Consider the following 16,078-nt stretch of genomic DNA (forward strand, 5'->3'; position numbering starts at 1 on the left):
TAACGATCAGAGAAAAAATCGTTACCGTGCAATATCCGAATGACTTTCAAAGAGTTGGCTTTTAAAAATACGACTATGTTTTGCTTGTCATGGTTTATCGAATTTCAGACGATCCTAAAGATGCGAAGTAACGATTACTCCTAAACACGCATTGTTACTGTAACGTTACCAACTTCATTCTTATTATATTTTTCACAACTTAATCAACGGAGCGAGAATATTTATTCAAATTTGAATCCATGCGAATAGAGAGGGCGAATTTTGCTATCTGTGAATTCGCTAAACGCCAGGTGTAAAATCTGATTCATTACGTAGACTTAATAATGCCAAACTTTAGTTCAAATCATGCAGCCATTCGAACAAGAGTATATCATCCCCTTAATTAACCTTCAGAGGGCCTGCCTGATTCTTTTAGGAGTCAGCAGGTAACTCGGAAACCCCACCGAACGTGTTGATTATTTACATACATGAATTATACTTCTAAAAATATCGAATTTCAAGGGAAAGATGTTGGCCCTCTAAAAGTGACCGTTGAACAATTACCGCCTGCTTATTGACGGTAATAATATACAGACACATTAACGGCAGGACAATTAGTGATGTCTTTTCGGTGTTCGTGGAAGCCGAGAAACACAGGCATACCCATAACTTCGTGGCTACGTTTCATTGACTTTTGAATACTGACCAATTAGACGAGTCTTTCGGTTCACCGATTTTCAAAATGTGGCAAATAAAAGGTATCTCATGACTTCGGGATTCGCCGGAATGCGCGTAGCGAAACAATAGAGGTTCATGGGTGTGTTTTATTTCCGAACTTTCGGAAAGGACAGGTTTGGACAGAGGTGCTGATTGGCTGATTTCTGAATACAGACCAATCAGACGAGTCGTTCGATTCTTTCGTTTTCAAAATGTGGCAAATAAAACACGGCCCGATTTTGGACTTCGCCCGAATGTGCGTAGCCAAGAAAGAATTGCGGCAACCGCACGGGAACCGACCGTCTACAATCGACGATCGAAGTTGTTGAAACTCGATAAGAAAAGCGAACGAACGGAGCAGGGCGGTTCGATCTTTTCATTCGAACCGGGTTTTCGTGTCACGTACTTAGATCGCGGCGGAAGAAAGAGAAGCGTTAAGAAGCAACCGGTGAGCCGATGTACCGGCCCGTGCCAAGCTGTGCCGCCATCCACAGCGAACACCTGTAGCCTCGTAGAGAAGGCTACGGGAACATAGAGTCGGGAACGAGATACGAAGATGCCGACGACGAGGAGATATCTTACCCGTGTTTTTGGCGGCGACTTGAAGACCCACGAGACCCTGGAGGAGGACGAAAAGCACGGCGAGGAACGGTGAGCTCCGCCTTTTCGCCGTTGGGAGAGCCTCGCTTGTGTGTTTCCTCCTGTCTCTGTCTCTGTCTTTTTGTCTAGCGGGATCGGCGACCACTGCCACCGCCATCTCACTCAGCACCTCCTGTTCACCGCACACCATACGAGTAACAGTATCTTCGAAACACGGCAGCGAGGCGCCTAGGACACATGCACACACAGGGTACACAGAAACGAGCTAAATACGACGGGGTGATCACCGCTACCACCGCACGAAAACAACACTTTAAGCCGGTTGGTTTGATTTTAGTTGATTTTTGTGAGATTGCAACGCGCGCGCCACGCGCGACTCGCAACGGGAAGGCGCACCAGCTTGCGGAAGTTGGTCTGTCAGGTGTACCGGTTTAGGAAGACAAACAATTCGCTGCTGACATGGAGGTACTTCGATTACAATTTAAACGAATTTCGGGGAAATCGAGTTACTACTACGGTTATTATCGCGCGTCGGTTATCCGACGGGGAACGGAAACGTCACTGAGCAGGTTCAATAGACCAAGTACCGGTGCACTTCCTCCTCTCCAGTAGTACTGCATATCATCGACTAGCACATCGTACGATATCCTACTCCAGCGTGTCAAGACGCGTTCACTCCGTCGCGGTCAGCAGGCGACTGCCGACAACTACCGACAAATCCTTGTTCGCAACATGGCGGCGCCCCGCCGAACGCCACGGACGGACCCACGAACCTTTTGTGCAGGCCTAGATAGATCGTGTCGCTCAACCGCAGCGCTCGAGGGGACCGAGGAGCGGAGAATTCGACGAGCGAAGACGCCTCGCGACTACCATTCTACGCGTCCGTGTCTGTGAACCTTGTCCGTGTCGAGGCGTCTACGCGATCGTCACTTCTGCGACGCCACTCCATCGTCGAATATACCTACAGCTATCCGGAATAGCCAGGTATGTATGCGAAGACATGTGTATACGTTAACTGAAGTGTGCAGTCGAAACCCCAACGAGGTTCTACATCATCACCTACCTTACCGTCTCGGACGATCCCCCTTACTCGGTCACCAGGATCTGCGCCGTCCGAATCAACGCTACTTCGATATCACAGTTTATTTCTGCTTCTGTTTTGCGGGGTGGAAGATTCATTGGATACCGTTCGCTTCCCCTCGGTCGGGTGGTCAAGGATATCGGGAAACAGTTAGGTTCTTTGTGTGAATACGCTAATTCGTTTTTCAGGTGTTTTCACGCATTTCAATGAATTTGCACTCTGAACACGATGGAGCCTTGATCAACCTCTACTGTTCATGATAAAACCAAGTCAAAGTATTATACTGTAATTGATTTGTGTGAATTAGAAAGAATGCTATTACCTAAAGCATTTAGACGAATATGAATCGGTTTTATTTCATAGAAAAACGTAGATTCGTGCATGGCATGCTAGTATTGGAGGATACGCATATCGAAGATGATGTGTTATTGGGACGTTATCTATCATATTTTGTAACAAGTGTTGTAAGATCATTCACACGTGCCTATGGGTAATATTATTTTATTTGTAATAAAAAAATGTTTATTTATAAGCTTTCGTAAATGTGTAGTCATAATGATATTATGTATCCACCGACTTTTGAAATATCGTCGTAACATCTCTATAAATTTCGCCTATTGTGAATGATTTTTAAAAACACCACTGATAGTAAATACGAGCTACAATAATATTTATATAGTTAGTGTCTTATTGGTGTGAGCTTGTTTCATTTGAAAATATCAATAACTCGCGAGAATCAGAGTCGAATAACACCTAAATAGTATACTAATTTTCTCCCAGTCATGTTTTTATTCCGGATTATAACTTGTAACTGCAAACCGCCCATTTTGAGTGCAACTGTTGAAAAGCACGTGAAACTGAATTGCTGTATACTTTTTCTGAGAATGCAGATGAAATTGGTGAAATATAGAACACTTTTTCGTATTCCATTCATCGTTAGTTTTTTACTGACATAGAGATTGGCTACGGGATTGACTTCGCAAGGGCAAAACTTGGGGCTATCGTACACCCGAAATTGCATGGTCTCGTTGAGTCAGCTTACCCTAGTTATTACACTTTCTTGAAAAAACTCGATAGAGTTGAAAAGTTGCTTGCAGTTAAACGCGGCTGCGTAACGAGGTAAAACAAGGGTCTTAGGTGCTGCTACAAAGTACCTACAAAGCACGGGTACGGCATACAGATAAATGAGTAGACTCCGGACTGATTGCGAGCTCTCGACAAATATACTTTGCGCTGTTCTAAATTCATATTACGTTATAGGTATGCTGGATTCGAGTTATACGAGCTATATAATATGCTGTCCAGATGGCGATAAGTTTCTCGAGAAATTTTTTTCCCTATAAATTACTCTGGAGAACATTAATATTAAGTGTTTCACGGACAGTTGCCCAATTTCTTATAATACAAAAATATCGAACACACGAAATTCGGTTCGCAGTAAACTTTTCCACTTCAATAAATATAAGAGAAAATTCATCTCCTTCAACCGGGGATAATTAATCGGCGAGTAGCCGTTTAAAAATGTTATGTTCTTCTCGCTCTGGATGCAGTGATCCAATCGTCGTAGCACAAAGCGGTAAGGAGAACGTTTGTAACAGTTGTCTAGTCAACACACAGTAACCCACGCATGCACTCTCGTGCCCGGTATCCACAAAGTGAATACCGGTGTAATAGACCTCTTGGAGTTCGTGTGGATGAACTTTCCTAAGTCGCATATTATCATAGGTTCCTGAACGAGCTCGGCGGTTCACCGCGAGTTCGTTACAGCTGTGATCCGTATACTATAACCCAGCTAGCGCCCGCATCAACATCTCGATTCCCGATTCCCTATTGCGCCAACCGTTGTAAAGGAATATAACCTTTAGAAATGAATGTACAAAGAATGTAGCGTACACATACTGAGTACACGTTATACTAAGAATTATGATACAGCGTGAGAAAGAGCTGTGCAAAATTCTATACGAAGGTGAAAAAATTATTGTCGATGAGAACGCCATTCACGGGTATATTCAGACCGACAGGTATGTATTATTGCCGTCATTACACACGCTGGGATCAAAGCCAAAGAACGTGCAGTCAATACACACGATCGAAAGATCGGAACATGACGAATGTGCCAGTTCCCTGCACAATGCGCAAATAATGTGCCAAACTATAAACCAGCTGTCGATTTTCCGTATTCGATCACTTGGCGAAGATTTTCAGCTGCCTCTTATTCCTTGCTGTATAAAGGACACAATGCGCCTCTACTATATACGCTGTATAATTACGAGACTGAAGTTAGTAATATTGGGGAAAAGAACACTATTTTCTTAACTGTACAATGGTGTTGAAGGAAGTAAGATTTCAAAATATAAGTGTGTTTTGTTTTATTACGGTTTACCGAATTTCACCCAAAATTGTGAAATAACGGTTTTTCCGCAGCATGAATAGATACGATAACCTTACTAACTTCAATACGATGTATAATTAATGTATTTAGATCGTAATGTAAGAAAATCCCGATTCGATCAACGATCGACTTACAAGACAAGACTCGATTTCACGATCGAATTTCAGTTTAAATGACAAATTGTATAAACCAGAAGGTGTTCCAGTTTGCGTGCATAATGACTCACACATATAGCTACATTGTGTATCAATATTGATGATGACGCGCGATGTATTTGTGCATTATACCGTCAATATGAGCAATAAATGACAGTATATTCTCATACGCCAGGTGTAAAAATAAAGGTAAAACCATTTGTTGATTATCCAATCGTGAAAATTTAATGCCTACTAATTATGAAAGACGCAATTTTCACAGTTAAAAATAGGTATAAGCATTGCGGCTGCATACTTAGTGACGCTACTGCTGAACAGCTCTGGGTAATAAAGGACACTGCGTAACATTTCCTTGAAAATTTAATGAGGAAAATGTCGAATGAAATTCATGAGCTGATTGACCGCTTGATGGAAATTTCCTGCGATCAGTTTATCAGCACGAGTTCACTATTAGGAGTTAAATACGCCATCACAGGGTTACGAAATGAATCAATCAGTCTATGAATTTCGAATTCTAAATAAGCTCTTGTATTATATAAGTGTTTCTCGAATATTCGAAAAACTGTGAAAATTTTAATGGCTGAACTGGCCTCGGGCACTATCGAATTACAGAATATTATGCAAACGGTGGAAAAAGGAGAAGCCTAACCGTATTCGGTAGCGATCATCCTGTGAGCATAGCGCATGCGTGCAGGTAGTATCGTAATTATCCAAGTGTTCGGTACCTACGAAAGCAAGCGATACGTCAAAAGCAGCCTGCCATGCCGGGTCGTAACATACGTACAACCGGTATCACACCGCGTATATACCGGTCAGGTGAACCGTTGGAAACAATGGAATAAACGTCACGTGACATCTGGTGCGGCCGTATGACATTTGCAGCGCGCATATACCTGCACACGGCGTTTGACTGCGCATGAGAAAAACTTTGTAAGCTATCAAATCGAAAGGTTGTACACGTCGAGCTCGAGAACAGGAAGGCGGTAAAGTAGGAAAGTGACGACGCTTCGATGTGTGCGGATTATATTGTTCGCTCCTTCGGTGGTGTGCGGCTCGCCGTGCTGCGCGGCACAAAATACCGGCGTGTGCGCCCCGCGCCGATTCTCGCTGACTGGCACAGCCAGGTACCAAATGCCACAAGGTCACTACGCTCGATGATGCTGCGGCCAACAACACGAGAGCGTACGTCCTTCGCCGCCGCGTTTAGGTTGTGTAGTTGATGGGTATACCGGCCGTATAACATGTCTTTATGCTCGGCCGAATGGTTCGATTAATCATCCACGACGCCCTGGCCCAGCCATCGTCGGAGGTTTTGTCGAATTATGCATAACGCCGCCATCTTGCAAGCCTTTCGATTCGCACCTGTACGATTGTTGTGCAACTATTGATGGGAAATTATCACGGTGATGGCACATCCAGTCGCTAACGCGGCGAGATACGTGGAATTGGGAAACTCTTCGCCGAGATTCAACTTTCGTCAGATTTTACCACGCTTTGCCGCTGAATTTTTATCTTGCACAGTCAAACATTGGCTTCCGTATCAGCTCTAAACATTCGTTACCTAAACTCCATAATCTATTACATTAATTACATACCGTCAATGGTAGCTTTATACTCCGCGCAAGGTGATTGAACAATCACGGACTGGAACGCTATTTGCATTAATATATAATGTGTGGGTGCAGGACTGCATTGTGCCATCATACGCATATTTCATTAGTGGAATTTGGCGATCCACGAAGGGCTGCGTGAACTGCGATTTTCTGGCAATTTAGTCAAAGATTGAATGAAGAAAATTACCTGATACACAAATACAATATCAGATGTAGCTAATCGCAGTAGATTATATACGTTGGTTTTATTGAGACTCGTGTTTCGCTATTTCGATGAAACCTTATTTCTTAACGAATTAATGAGAAATCTGAACTCTTCTTCATCTACCTGATTGAGTAGGCAGATTATCTGCAGGCCAAACCAGAAATTATCTGTCTTCCAAGTATTGAGAATTCGGAATTTCTTGAGAGCTATAATCAAAAATTCTGCGCTATCAAAAACGGGGTTGAACGATCATCATTACAGCCATCAGTGTGAGATTGTTAATCACCATCACGACACGAGTTAATGCTGGAATAATTCAGATTTCAGGTGATCGACTAAATCTTAAGGCTACGTCTCCTCACGACACACGTATTTTTGCTATGCCATCAGTTAGTAACAAGCCCCATGTTGCTCTCGAGTTTCGGTAACTTATGTACTTGCGTAGATAATCAGGTGAAACAACGGAATGTTTGAATTGAAGTTCTAACTAGGGCCTAACTTAACCTGTACTCATGTGATCCAAAATCTTCTCTTTTAAACCCGCATTAATTGTTACAGCTGATAGATTTACTGTTTCATCTCTCTCTAAAACAAATTTTCACCTATGGAGCGAAGTTTCCAAAGACGTTTTTATTCACAGAATATTAAAATACCGAACGCACTTCATTCGTGGCAGAGAGCCATGTTTTCATTATAATTTTACGGGGGTCGGTGTACCTGAAAAATTCAATAGCGATTTACTGACATCCACGTGATCAGTTGTTCAGTACCCATTCTACAGTACCGACAATGTCGATTGACAGCTGTTAGAAATATGTTGCTTTCTTCTATTTGGCTTATGGAATAAAGATAAAGCATCTCTTCTTACCGACCGAACCGCCCTATAATACGCCGTGAATGTCGAATCTTATTGGCCGACCTTTGTGTACGCTGCGAATTCCAACAGCATCGACCAGGCCACGGTCTTCTGCTTGAGCATACCGTATTGTACATGCTCTAAGGTCTTCTCTTGTCAGGTAATGTAGCGATCTCTGCGGATTAATTCTAAACGTGATTCTAAACGACTTATGTCGCTGCTTGAAGACATCCCTTGACCACTGAGAAATCGTAAGCTTTATTTACCAAAATGGCGGATCAAGTACTGGCAGAACTGGAGGCCGCTGCACAAGTTATTTTGGTAATATAACGGTTATTGTTATAAATGATAGAATTCTACAGAAGCATAGTAATAAAAATAAACGTTAATTCTGAGGGTCTCGATTGGTAGAAGTCGTTGCTCTGGGTTACGGTAGCGTAAAATCTCGTGACGTCGAGGTTATGTTGTCGCAACCAACCGTAGATTTAGTTTATTTATATCATAAACGATGCTCGAGATTTTGTTACCGATCTCACGTTGTGAGGCAACATTCTTGGCTTTCGACTAGATCTCGAATTTCATCATGATATTAATGGGATAGTACGTATGCATATTTGCGTTATGGCTTCTTCATCTGCGTGATTGTAGACCCCAAATAATGTATTTTTATATGCTGACTACAGGTTTCCTCCTTTATTTCTGTGTCTTATTTTTATTCTTCAATCCCCACCTCAGGCTCCACCGAATCTCATCACAGGCCAGCAACGACAGTCAGCAGAGACGGTGTTTCTTAACTTTCGTAAAACTAAATCTCCATATCAGCTCTGCAGAGAGATCCTTGAACGAAGCTCTGTCGATTACGTACTATTTGAATCAGCAGGATTGATTAAGTCTGCCCTAATCAGAGAATGGGTAATGATGCAGGATGAGGATATCAGGTCACTAAGACAGTACCTGTTGCATTATATTATAAGCAAACCTCAGTTGGCTCCCTTTGTCAGGGAGAGAATACTTCAGGTCATTGCTATTATGGTAAAAAGGGGCAGTGTTGAAGACTTGGGACGAGATCGTGGCCAGATACTGAATGAAGTTGAGGGACTTATCATGACTGGTGATTTACGCAGGGTAACTAATTTCTTTTGTTATTAATCAATCGTGAAATGGGCAATAATAATAAGCTGATTGATAATCTTTTAAATTGGCATAAAATTCTAATTTTCAAAAACTGAAAACATCTTTCTTCTCGAATTTAAGAAACAATTATTTCCACTTGACAGTTACCTTGGTAATTTCAGCAACTGTTAGGATGCAGCATAATATCAGCTTTAATGCAGGAGTATGCAACAACTGTTAAATCTTCAGATGTAGGATTGGCCTGGGAGGTTCATTTTAAGGCTAAGAAGCAATTTGAAATCTCAGATTTGAAAAGGATTTTCAAGTTCTGTTTTGGGGCCCTGGGAGAGCTGACCAAAGAAGAAATTCAAGAGGCTCTACTGCCTCTGATAAAACACCTGCTTTCTATAACTGAAGGCGTCTTAGTATGGGGATACGTATCACCACACTATATCCTTTTCATATGTCTCTGTAATTTTGTGTCATCTTGGTAAAAAAATTTTCCTTAATTCAAACACACTGCCCAAAAGATTAATTGGTGTATTTGAATCTGCCTACGAGTCCGACAGCAGTCCTGCCCTCCGACTTGGTCCCATGTGGAGAGATGTAATCCTTGATCCTAATGTTCTCGATCTCTTCTTCACTCTCTACTGGAAAGTTCGTACCAATCCACAGCTGGCTCATCACGCAAGAAACTGTTTGGTACAGTTGGCAACATTAAACGGGCTAGTGATTGAGTCTGGGGAAGTAGAGACACAATATCTAACATCCTATCTACAAAGCTTCTTGAAACTCGTGTCGAATATTGACGTTATAGACCAAGAAGCGATAGGAATATCTAACATGGTTAGAAAAGTAATAACCTTCTTCAGAGCAACCTTAACCTCATTACCTGAAGACATCCTCAGGTCATTCATGGAACAGATGACTCGCCTGACTTGCTTGTTTGCAGAAGGAGCTGCGCAGGAGGAATCTGTAAGTGTTTCATAATTTTCAATAGCTTATTTTGTTTTTTATATCTAACAAACTTTCAATTATTAAAGATGTGTGCTGATGACTGTCTGTATATGGAAGCCTTTGAACACTTGCTGGAAGCTTGGATTATAGTTTTGTCTGAGGCACAATTGTTTCCGTCAGAATTTTGCAAGCAAAGTTCAGCCCAGATATTTAATACTTATCTGAGTTGCCACCTGGCTCCGCCGGATGGCAACAGAGGTGCTGGAGGCAAAGAGCTCAATGACGAAGAAATAGATGCAACTGAAGAAAACGACAGAGATAAGTTCAAGGAACAATTGCAGACCATTGGTAAGTGCATCGGTGTATCAGTGCATCATTGCGTCATTGCCTCATTGCATTGTGCCAATGTCATTCATTCGATTAATTTTTCAATTTAAATTCTCCGCAGGAAATTTCGGCCGGCAAGTTCCTGGTCATTCCTTACCCCTTTTAGCACGTCTCCTTGAGGATAGAACAAACAGACTTAGTGGTCAACTGAATAGAATGGCAGATCAGTCGCAGCCCATGAGTATATCGAGCTCGTCACTTGTAGAAGCACTCTACGAGGACATACACTGGCTTGTGCTTTTAGCTGGTCATGTTTTGTGCATGGATTCTGAAGGTGAAGTTGCTCTGGTACCATCTGAGATAATGAGATACAGCATGGATCAGGTGATTATGTAATTATAAACATATACCACCTCTTTAAGTATGTATAAGAAACTTGGAGATCTTAGAAAACTATTGTGAAAATCATGTTCGACTCACGTTTCGATTTACTTTAATGCAGAAATACCAATTTGATCTTTCGGTTTCAGACCCAGCAAGGTCAAGTAAACGTAGAAACGACAATGAGACTCTTGGCCTCCCCTCAAAATAGTCTGTCTGATATTGATGGAGCAGAACAATCAGCAGATCATGTCATTAGATTGATATCGGCCGTATTTCGGCTCTGTCAATTGGAGAAAATCGCGATTTCAGCCAATCTGACGAATATGTTGAGCCCGGAATTGAGCAGCAGTATTGTGTGGTTCTTGCACAGGTGGTCATTGAGCTATCTCCTACCAATTGAGAGCTTCTATTCGGAGATTAGTACTACCATCTTACAGGCATTTGGTGCCGATACACCTGGCGCGCTATGGACAGTTAGTTTTTTACTAGAGAAAATTGAGTGCAATATTAACGTCTTCAAAGGAGAACCAAATTTGATAAAAGAAACCATGCGGCTTCTCATTACGCTAGTTGAATCACAAATAAAGTACGTTGATATCTCAACACTAACCCTACAGTTTTATAGGCATTGTTATTTCTACCGATTTTGTTACTTTGACTGGTAATTTGATTTACAGAAGTGACTGTGTATTGAAGTCAGGCCGTTTGTGCAACTTGGTTAATTTGGCGACAAAAGATCGTTTCGATCTACCACAGGCAGCTAAGCGCGGACTGATGCGAACTTTAGTACAAATTGGAACGGCCGTTCAAGATCCATCATCTAAACAGCAATATTGGGCTCAAACCTTGCAACCTTTAGATGAACGATTTAAACAGCTTACTGGTAGCAGTAATTTTGCTCAGACGTATCACCAAGAACAAATCAGGCTGGGGATTATCGACGTTCTTGAATCATTCGTTGGTATGATTATTGCGTGTAGTTATTGTCTTATCGCGTTCTAAGTTCATTCAAATTTTTTTATCACAATGAGACATGCTATTTTAACAATCAAAATTAAAAATGTTTTCTGTTTACTCATTTGTCAACAAATGTCACCTTAGGCTGAAGTACCAAGCTGTATATGCGGACTACGTCAGATTTTGTATTATTGTGTTTCATTTCCAGGAGTTACTCAAGGAGTTCAAGGGCCAGTTGCGGAAGGCGTATTTGAACGTATAACGCCCGTTTTGAACGAGCTTCCCAATCTCTTGTCATTGTACCATAACTATCAAGAAATTGTTCAGCTAATATTAGAATTATTTTGTGAATGCACTCGACGAATGTTATGCTACCTACCCCAGGTACGAGCTCCAGCAACTTATTAAAATTATCGTTTTCATTCTACACTTTCTACAACTGCAGAACGCACTGTCATGTATTTATTTATTTTTTCTTGTCACAATAACGTTTCGATCACCGTTTACTTTTTTCAAGATATTTCACTAATTCTAGGGAGACAGCATACGAATTTACGAGATATGCTTGCGTACTATTCAAACATATGCTCGTTGCAATACGAATCGAACGACTGTAGAGAATACGGCTGAGGAAGACACTTTTCAAGATATTCTATTACTTATGCAACTTCTCACCAATTTATTAACTAAGGAAATAATCGACTGCAGTCATACAGAGCCAGCGGGTAATCCAGAACAGAATGTGTCACCTGTTAACGTATTCTTATTCGGATTGAATATCATTATGCCTTTAATGACAATGGATTTACTGAAGTTTCCTTCCCTTTGCCTGGAGTACGTATAAAATGATGTCATTGAAATAATTTCATCCATTTGACCCAAGTTCACAAGGATTATTTGATATCTTATGTCATACGCTGGGAGGAAGAAGATGTTGTTCCGGCTTCACCATGAAAAAGGTGCTGTTTCAGCTTTATCGTGAAAAACGTATCACTTTGGCTTTGTTTGGAAAAAGGTGATGTTCGACAAACGATTTTTTTTCATAATTTTCAGTTGGCAACATGCGCAGGAAATATAAGTTATTAGTTTAATTACATGAAAAAAATCGCTTTCAAATAAGTATTTATTTTTATTTTGTGTATCAATTTAATTCTTATTGTTTGACTTATTTATATGATGGGATCATTGAAATCTTCGTATGATATCACATACGATTTAGAATGTTGTAGCAAATTAGTTGATTTGTTTATATTATTATTTATATCATTTAATATCAATCTTTATATTATTCATGATACCAAATCAAGTTTACTAATTTGCCACAACATTCTAAATCGTATGTGATATCATACGAACATTTCAATGATTTCATCGAATGAATTAGTCAAAGAATTAAATTAATTAAACTAATAATTCGTATTTCCTGCACGTCTTGTTGACTAAAAATTGTGAAAAAAAAACAGTTCGTTCAGCATCATCTTTCTCAATTCAAAGTCGAAATAACACTCTTTTCACGGCAAAGCTGAAACAACTCCTGCCTTCCAGCCGATGATGTGATATTGAGTAATTAAAGCTTCTTTGTGAGTATTTAATTGCAACAAACAGATTATGTTTTTATTTCAGGTACTTTAAAATGATCACGTTTGTTTGTGAAATCCATCCAGAAAAAGTGTTCGACCTCCCAGTTGAGTTGCTAAGTCAATTACTAGCTTCCGTTGAACTGGGTCTTTTCTCATTTGGTCATGAGATTACCATATTGTGTTGTGACATAATACAAGTATTAGCAAAGCATATTTATACTGAGGGAAGAAAAGGCCGACCAAAAAACCAGCTGATGGCGCCTTTTATGAATGTGAGTCAATGTGAAATTTGATACGAGATACTGTTCAAAAATGTGATAATTACAAACTTTATTCTATAAATGTGATTTCGTTCTTCTTTCGTTTTCAGTTGCTCATGAATCTTATACTGTCTCGCCAAATAAATTCTGACCTTATTTCAAGTACGAGCATACCGCTGTACTACTTGATCTGTTGTTATCAAGAACAGTATCAACAGCTGGTACAAAGTTTTTTGGCTGCACAAACAGACCCACGGATAGCAGAGCGGCTGACTGCAGCTTTTGTGCAATTGACAGCTTGCATAGAACTCGATACGGAACGACCTCAAAGGCTGAGGTTTAGGGATAATTTCGATAAGTTTATTGTAAACGTACAAGGATTTTTGATGGTTAAGTAAAGTTTTGCGAACATGAGATTATTTAATAATACATCTATAAATTGTAATGTAGCCGTGGCTAGCCAAGCCCAGATATCAATATGACTGCCGAAAATCGCGATTACAATAATTCGGTATCTGCAATGATCCTCGATCAGAGGGTAACGTTTCGCAAACATTTTTTCAGGTGCCACAATTATTGTTAAGCCATCTCCAATTTTCTACGTCGCAACCCACAAAACGAAACTACCAACAAAATTGATAAAAATCCTAGTACTTTGCTCTATTAGTGATAGCCCACCGCATTCCATTGAAGAGTGTTTTACTTTTCTTCTGGAATTGATAATATTGCCCACCCCCTCATGATTTCATTATCTTTTGCTCTCGAATATCGTCCTCAATGAGTATTTTGAATCTTAGAGAGAAATGTTTATTATCTAGTCGGAATCCATGAGGACGAATCTTCAATTCGTTGGTAGTTGCTGGTATAGCGGTCCATTGATTGGCATTTTACGAGATATCGGAGCATTGTGAATGTCACTGCTAAAATACTCCCGAGGCTATTGTTCACTCTGCAATTCCCTTAAATTAAAAAAACACCACGTTATGACACATGGAATCTTCAATTAATAGTATCATTAGTACGTAATATATTTTTTACTCAATTAACTCCATTTCGTCAAGACATATTTTTGTGTATAATTCTATTTGATTCTATTCAATACTTACAAATTAGTATCTCGTCAACTGTAACTGATTTTTCTATGATAGAATCAGGGTACCACATTGCATATAATTCATTCGACGTCTCATACTGTAGATTAGTGTTAAGTTAAAATAGGAGTCAATTGTAAGTTATTGTAACACGTAGAATTATAAGTGAACAAAGATTGATTTCAATATGCATATATATTGACAGGTGTTCATTTATATCATCATTTACAGTTTTGGTCATATCTAGTATACTTACTAGTATAATTTTATAGTAAAGTTTTATCAGCCTCGATGATTTAAACTTGATAGTCTTTCGTTGCATGCTGAAATGGGTACACACTGCGAATAATTTTTATTCATTTTCTTAATTCGTGAAAATTTTTAATTACCCGAAATATTCTAATATTTCGCCCAAGTTAAGTTATAAATATTCCGGTGAAACCTATCATTTCTCAGCTCCAAATTTGTCAAAAACATGAACTAGATATACGTAAATATATAAATTGGGTTTCACTCAGGATTTAAAAAATTATGAACAAGGATTATTAGGGATAATTTAGTATTTAAGGCGTAACTATTGTCTTGCAGCTATCTTCGTATATTGAAGTTTCTCTGTTTGTATCAGTTTGTGTATTTATCGAGAGTTTATTTTTTTCAAAAATTCTTTATAAATATATGTAATTATATTAAAACGTGATGAATTGCATGTACATACATAAATAACTGCAAAGTAATTAATATAGTAAAAAAGAAAATGATTGGTATGAAAGTAATTGAATGGAAAACATCGTTATATTTTGGTGTGCTTTATATCACGTGTTGAATTCGAAGATTTCGCATCTAATTTCACTCTAACTTGAATTACGAACTAGTATTGACCAAACTATTACACTGTCTTGCTCTCCTTCTCTCTTTTCGTCTTTTTCATTGTAGTTATTACTCTGCCAAATTAGAAACAGTATCGTATGTAGACATTGATTATTTTTATGGTTTCAGGTTTTTAATTGGCTTTTATTATTGTGTGATTATTGTTTGGCTCACAAAATGTATTTATATATCTGCGGTTTTGAATTTCAACGACATTCAAATCTTCTCAATTTAACAGTTTGCGTGCCTTTGAGAAAGATTTTATATATAAGATAAAATATGAATTCTGGAAAATAGGGTTTCCAAATTGTTACAAACTTCCTCACTTGCGTTTTCTTTGCTCGAATTTTCTAAATACTAACCGTATATTTTGTTCCTTATTTCTAGTTGCCTTTTGCCGAAAATACTTAATTAAAACGATACGTACGTTGCATTGTTAGATATCATTATCACTAGAAGTGAAAGTGATTCATTAATTTGTTTATATAACAGATGTTACATTACTGTAAGTACGAAAAAGACGATGATAAAGTAACAATATATTTAATTACCACGATATATTATCAAATAGCTTGCTGTGAAATTCGAACTGTATCGCAATTGTTCAAATTGAATTTTAAAAATGAAGGAAAAAATAATGGAAATAAAACTAAGTACGCAGTTTCAGGAACCGTCCTTTAACTTCTATAAAATGATTTTTTAAATGAAGTAACGTATGTGATGTATGCACATACGAATGTAATTTCTCATCCAGATGTAGTGTTTATACACAAAGAAGAGACCAGAAACAAGACTACTCACGTCATGAGTGGAAGGTAAATAACAAAAACGGTTCGGAGAAATAATTTATTCTGAATGCTAAATATTTTACGAATTGTGTATTATAATTTTTGAATATATAACTAACGAATGTTCTAACTATTTATATTTTCTTAATTAATCAA

The 16,078-nt window shown here is 39.1% G+C and overlaps 2 protein-coding genes across 4 annotated transcripts in view; one reads left to right on the forward strand and one right to left on the reverse strand.

Annotated features, from left to right (window-relative positions):
• LOC124300107 (low-density lipoprotein receptor-related protein 2) overlaps positions 1-2,384 on the reverse strand; it is a 59,918-nt gene extending 57,534 nt beyond the window's left edge. Inside the window, exon 1 of one of the 2 annotated variants that reach the window (XM_046753792.1) lies at positions 1,279-2,384. In XM_046753792.1, the coding sequence (XP_046609748.1) occupies positions 1,279-1,486 (208 nt within the window). In that variant the 5' untranslated portion in view covers positions 1,487-2,384. The remainder of the gene's footprint in view (positions 1-1,278) is intronic. The other variant, XM_046753791.1, reaches the window with a different exon arrangement.
• A 5,288-nt stretch (positions 2,385-7,672) lies between these two features.
• Positions 7,673-16,059, forward strand: LOC124300109 (exportin-4-like). 2 transcript variants are annotated; one of them, XM_046753795.1, is made up of 12 exons: positions 7,673-7,919; positions 8,334-8,723; positions 8,894-9,161; positions 9,232-9,686; positions 9,755-10,016; positions 10,117-10,379; positions 10,526-10,965; positions 11,057-11,340; positions 11,545-11,720; positions 11,872-12,170; positions 12,960-13,188; positions 13,287-16,059. In XM_046753795.1, the coding sequence occupies exons 1-12, from the start codon at positions 7,869-7,871 to the stop codon at positions 13,572-13,574; spliced, it is 3,405 nt and encodes a 1,134-aa protein (XP_046609751.1). In that variant the 5' UTR covers positions 7,673-7,868; the 3' UTR covers positions 13,575-16,059. The 2 variants fall into 2 exon arrangements, with proteins under 2 accessions (XP_046609751.1, XP_046609752.1); XM_046753796.1 differs by lacking the exon at positions 7,673-7,919 and adding an exon at positions 7,976-8,198.
• The last annotated feature ends 19 nt before the right edge of the window (positions 16,060-16,078 follow it).

This window comes from Neodiprion virginianus, chromosome 3 (genome assembly GCF_021901495.1).
Source record: "Neodiprion virginianus isolate iyNeoVirg1 chromosome 3, iyNeoVirg1.1, whole genome shotgun sequence".
Taxonomy (NCBI): domain Eukaryota; kingdom Metazoa; phylum Arthropoda; class Insecta; order Hymenoptera; family Diprionidae; genus Neodiprion; species Neodiprion virginianus.

Coding starts and splice junctions, on each gene's coding strand:
- LOC124300109 (XM_046753795.1), top strand. CDS start 7,869: ATGGCGGATCAAGTACTGGCAGAACTGGAGGCCGCTGCACAAGTTATT. Junction 10,966..11,056: donor CTAGTTGAATCACAAATAAA/GTACGTTGATAT, acceptor TTTGATTTACAG/AAGTGACTGTGTATTGAAGT. Junction 12,171..12,959: donor TTTCCTTCCCTTTGCCTGGA/GTACGTATAAAA, acceptor TTTTTATTTCAG/GTACTTTAAAATGATCACGT.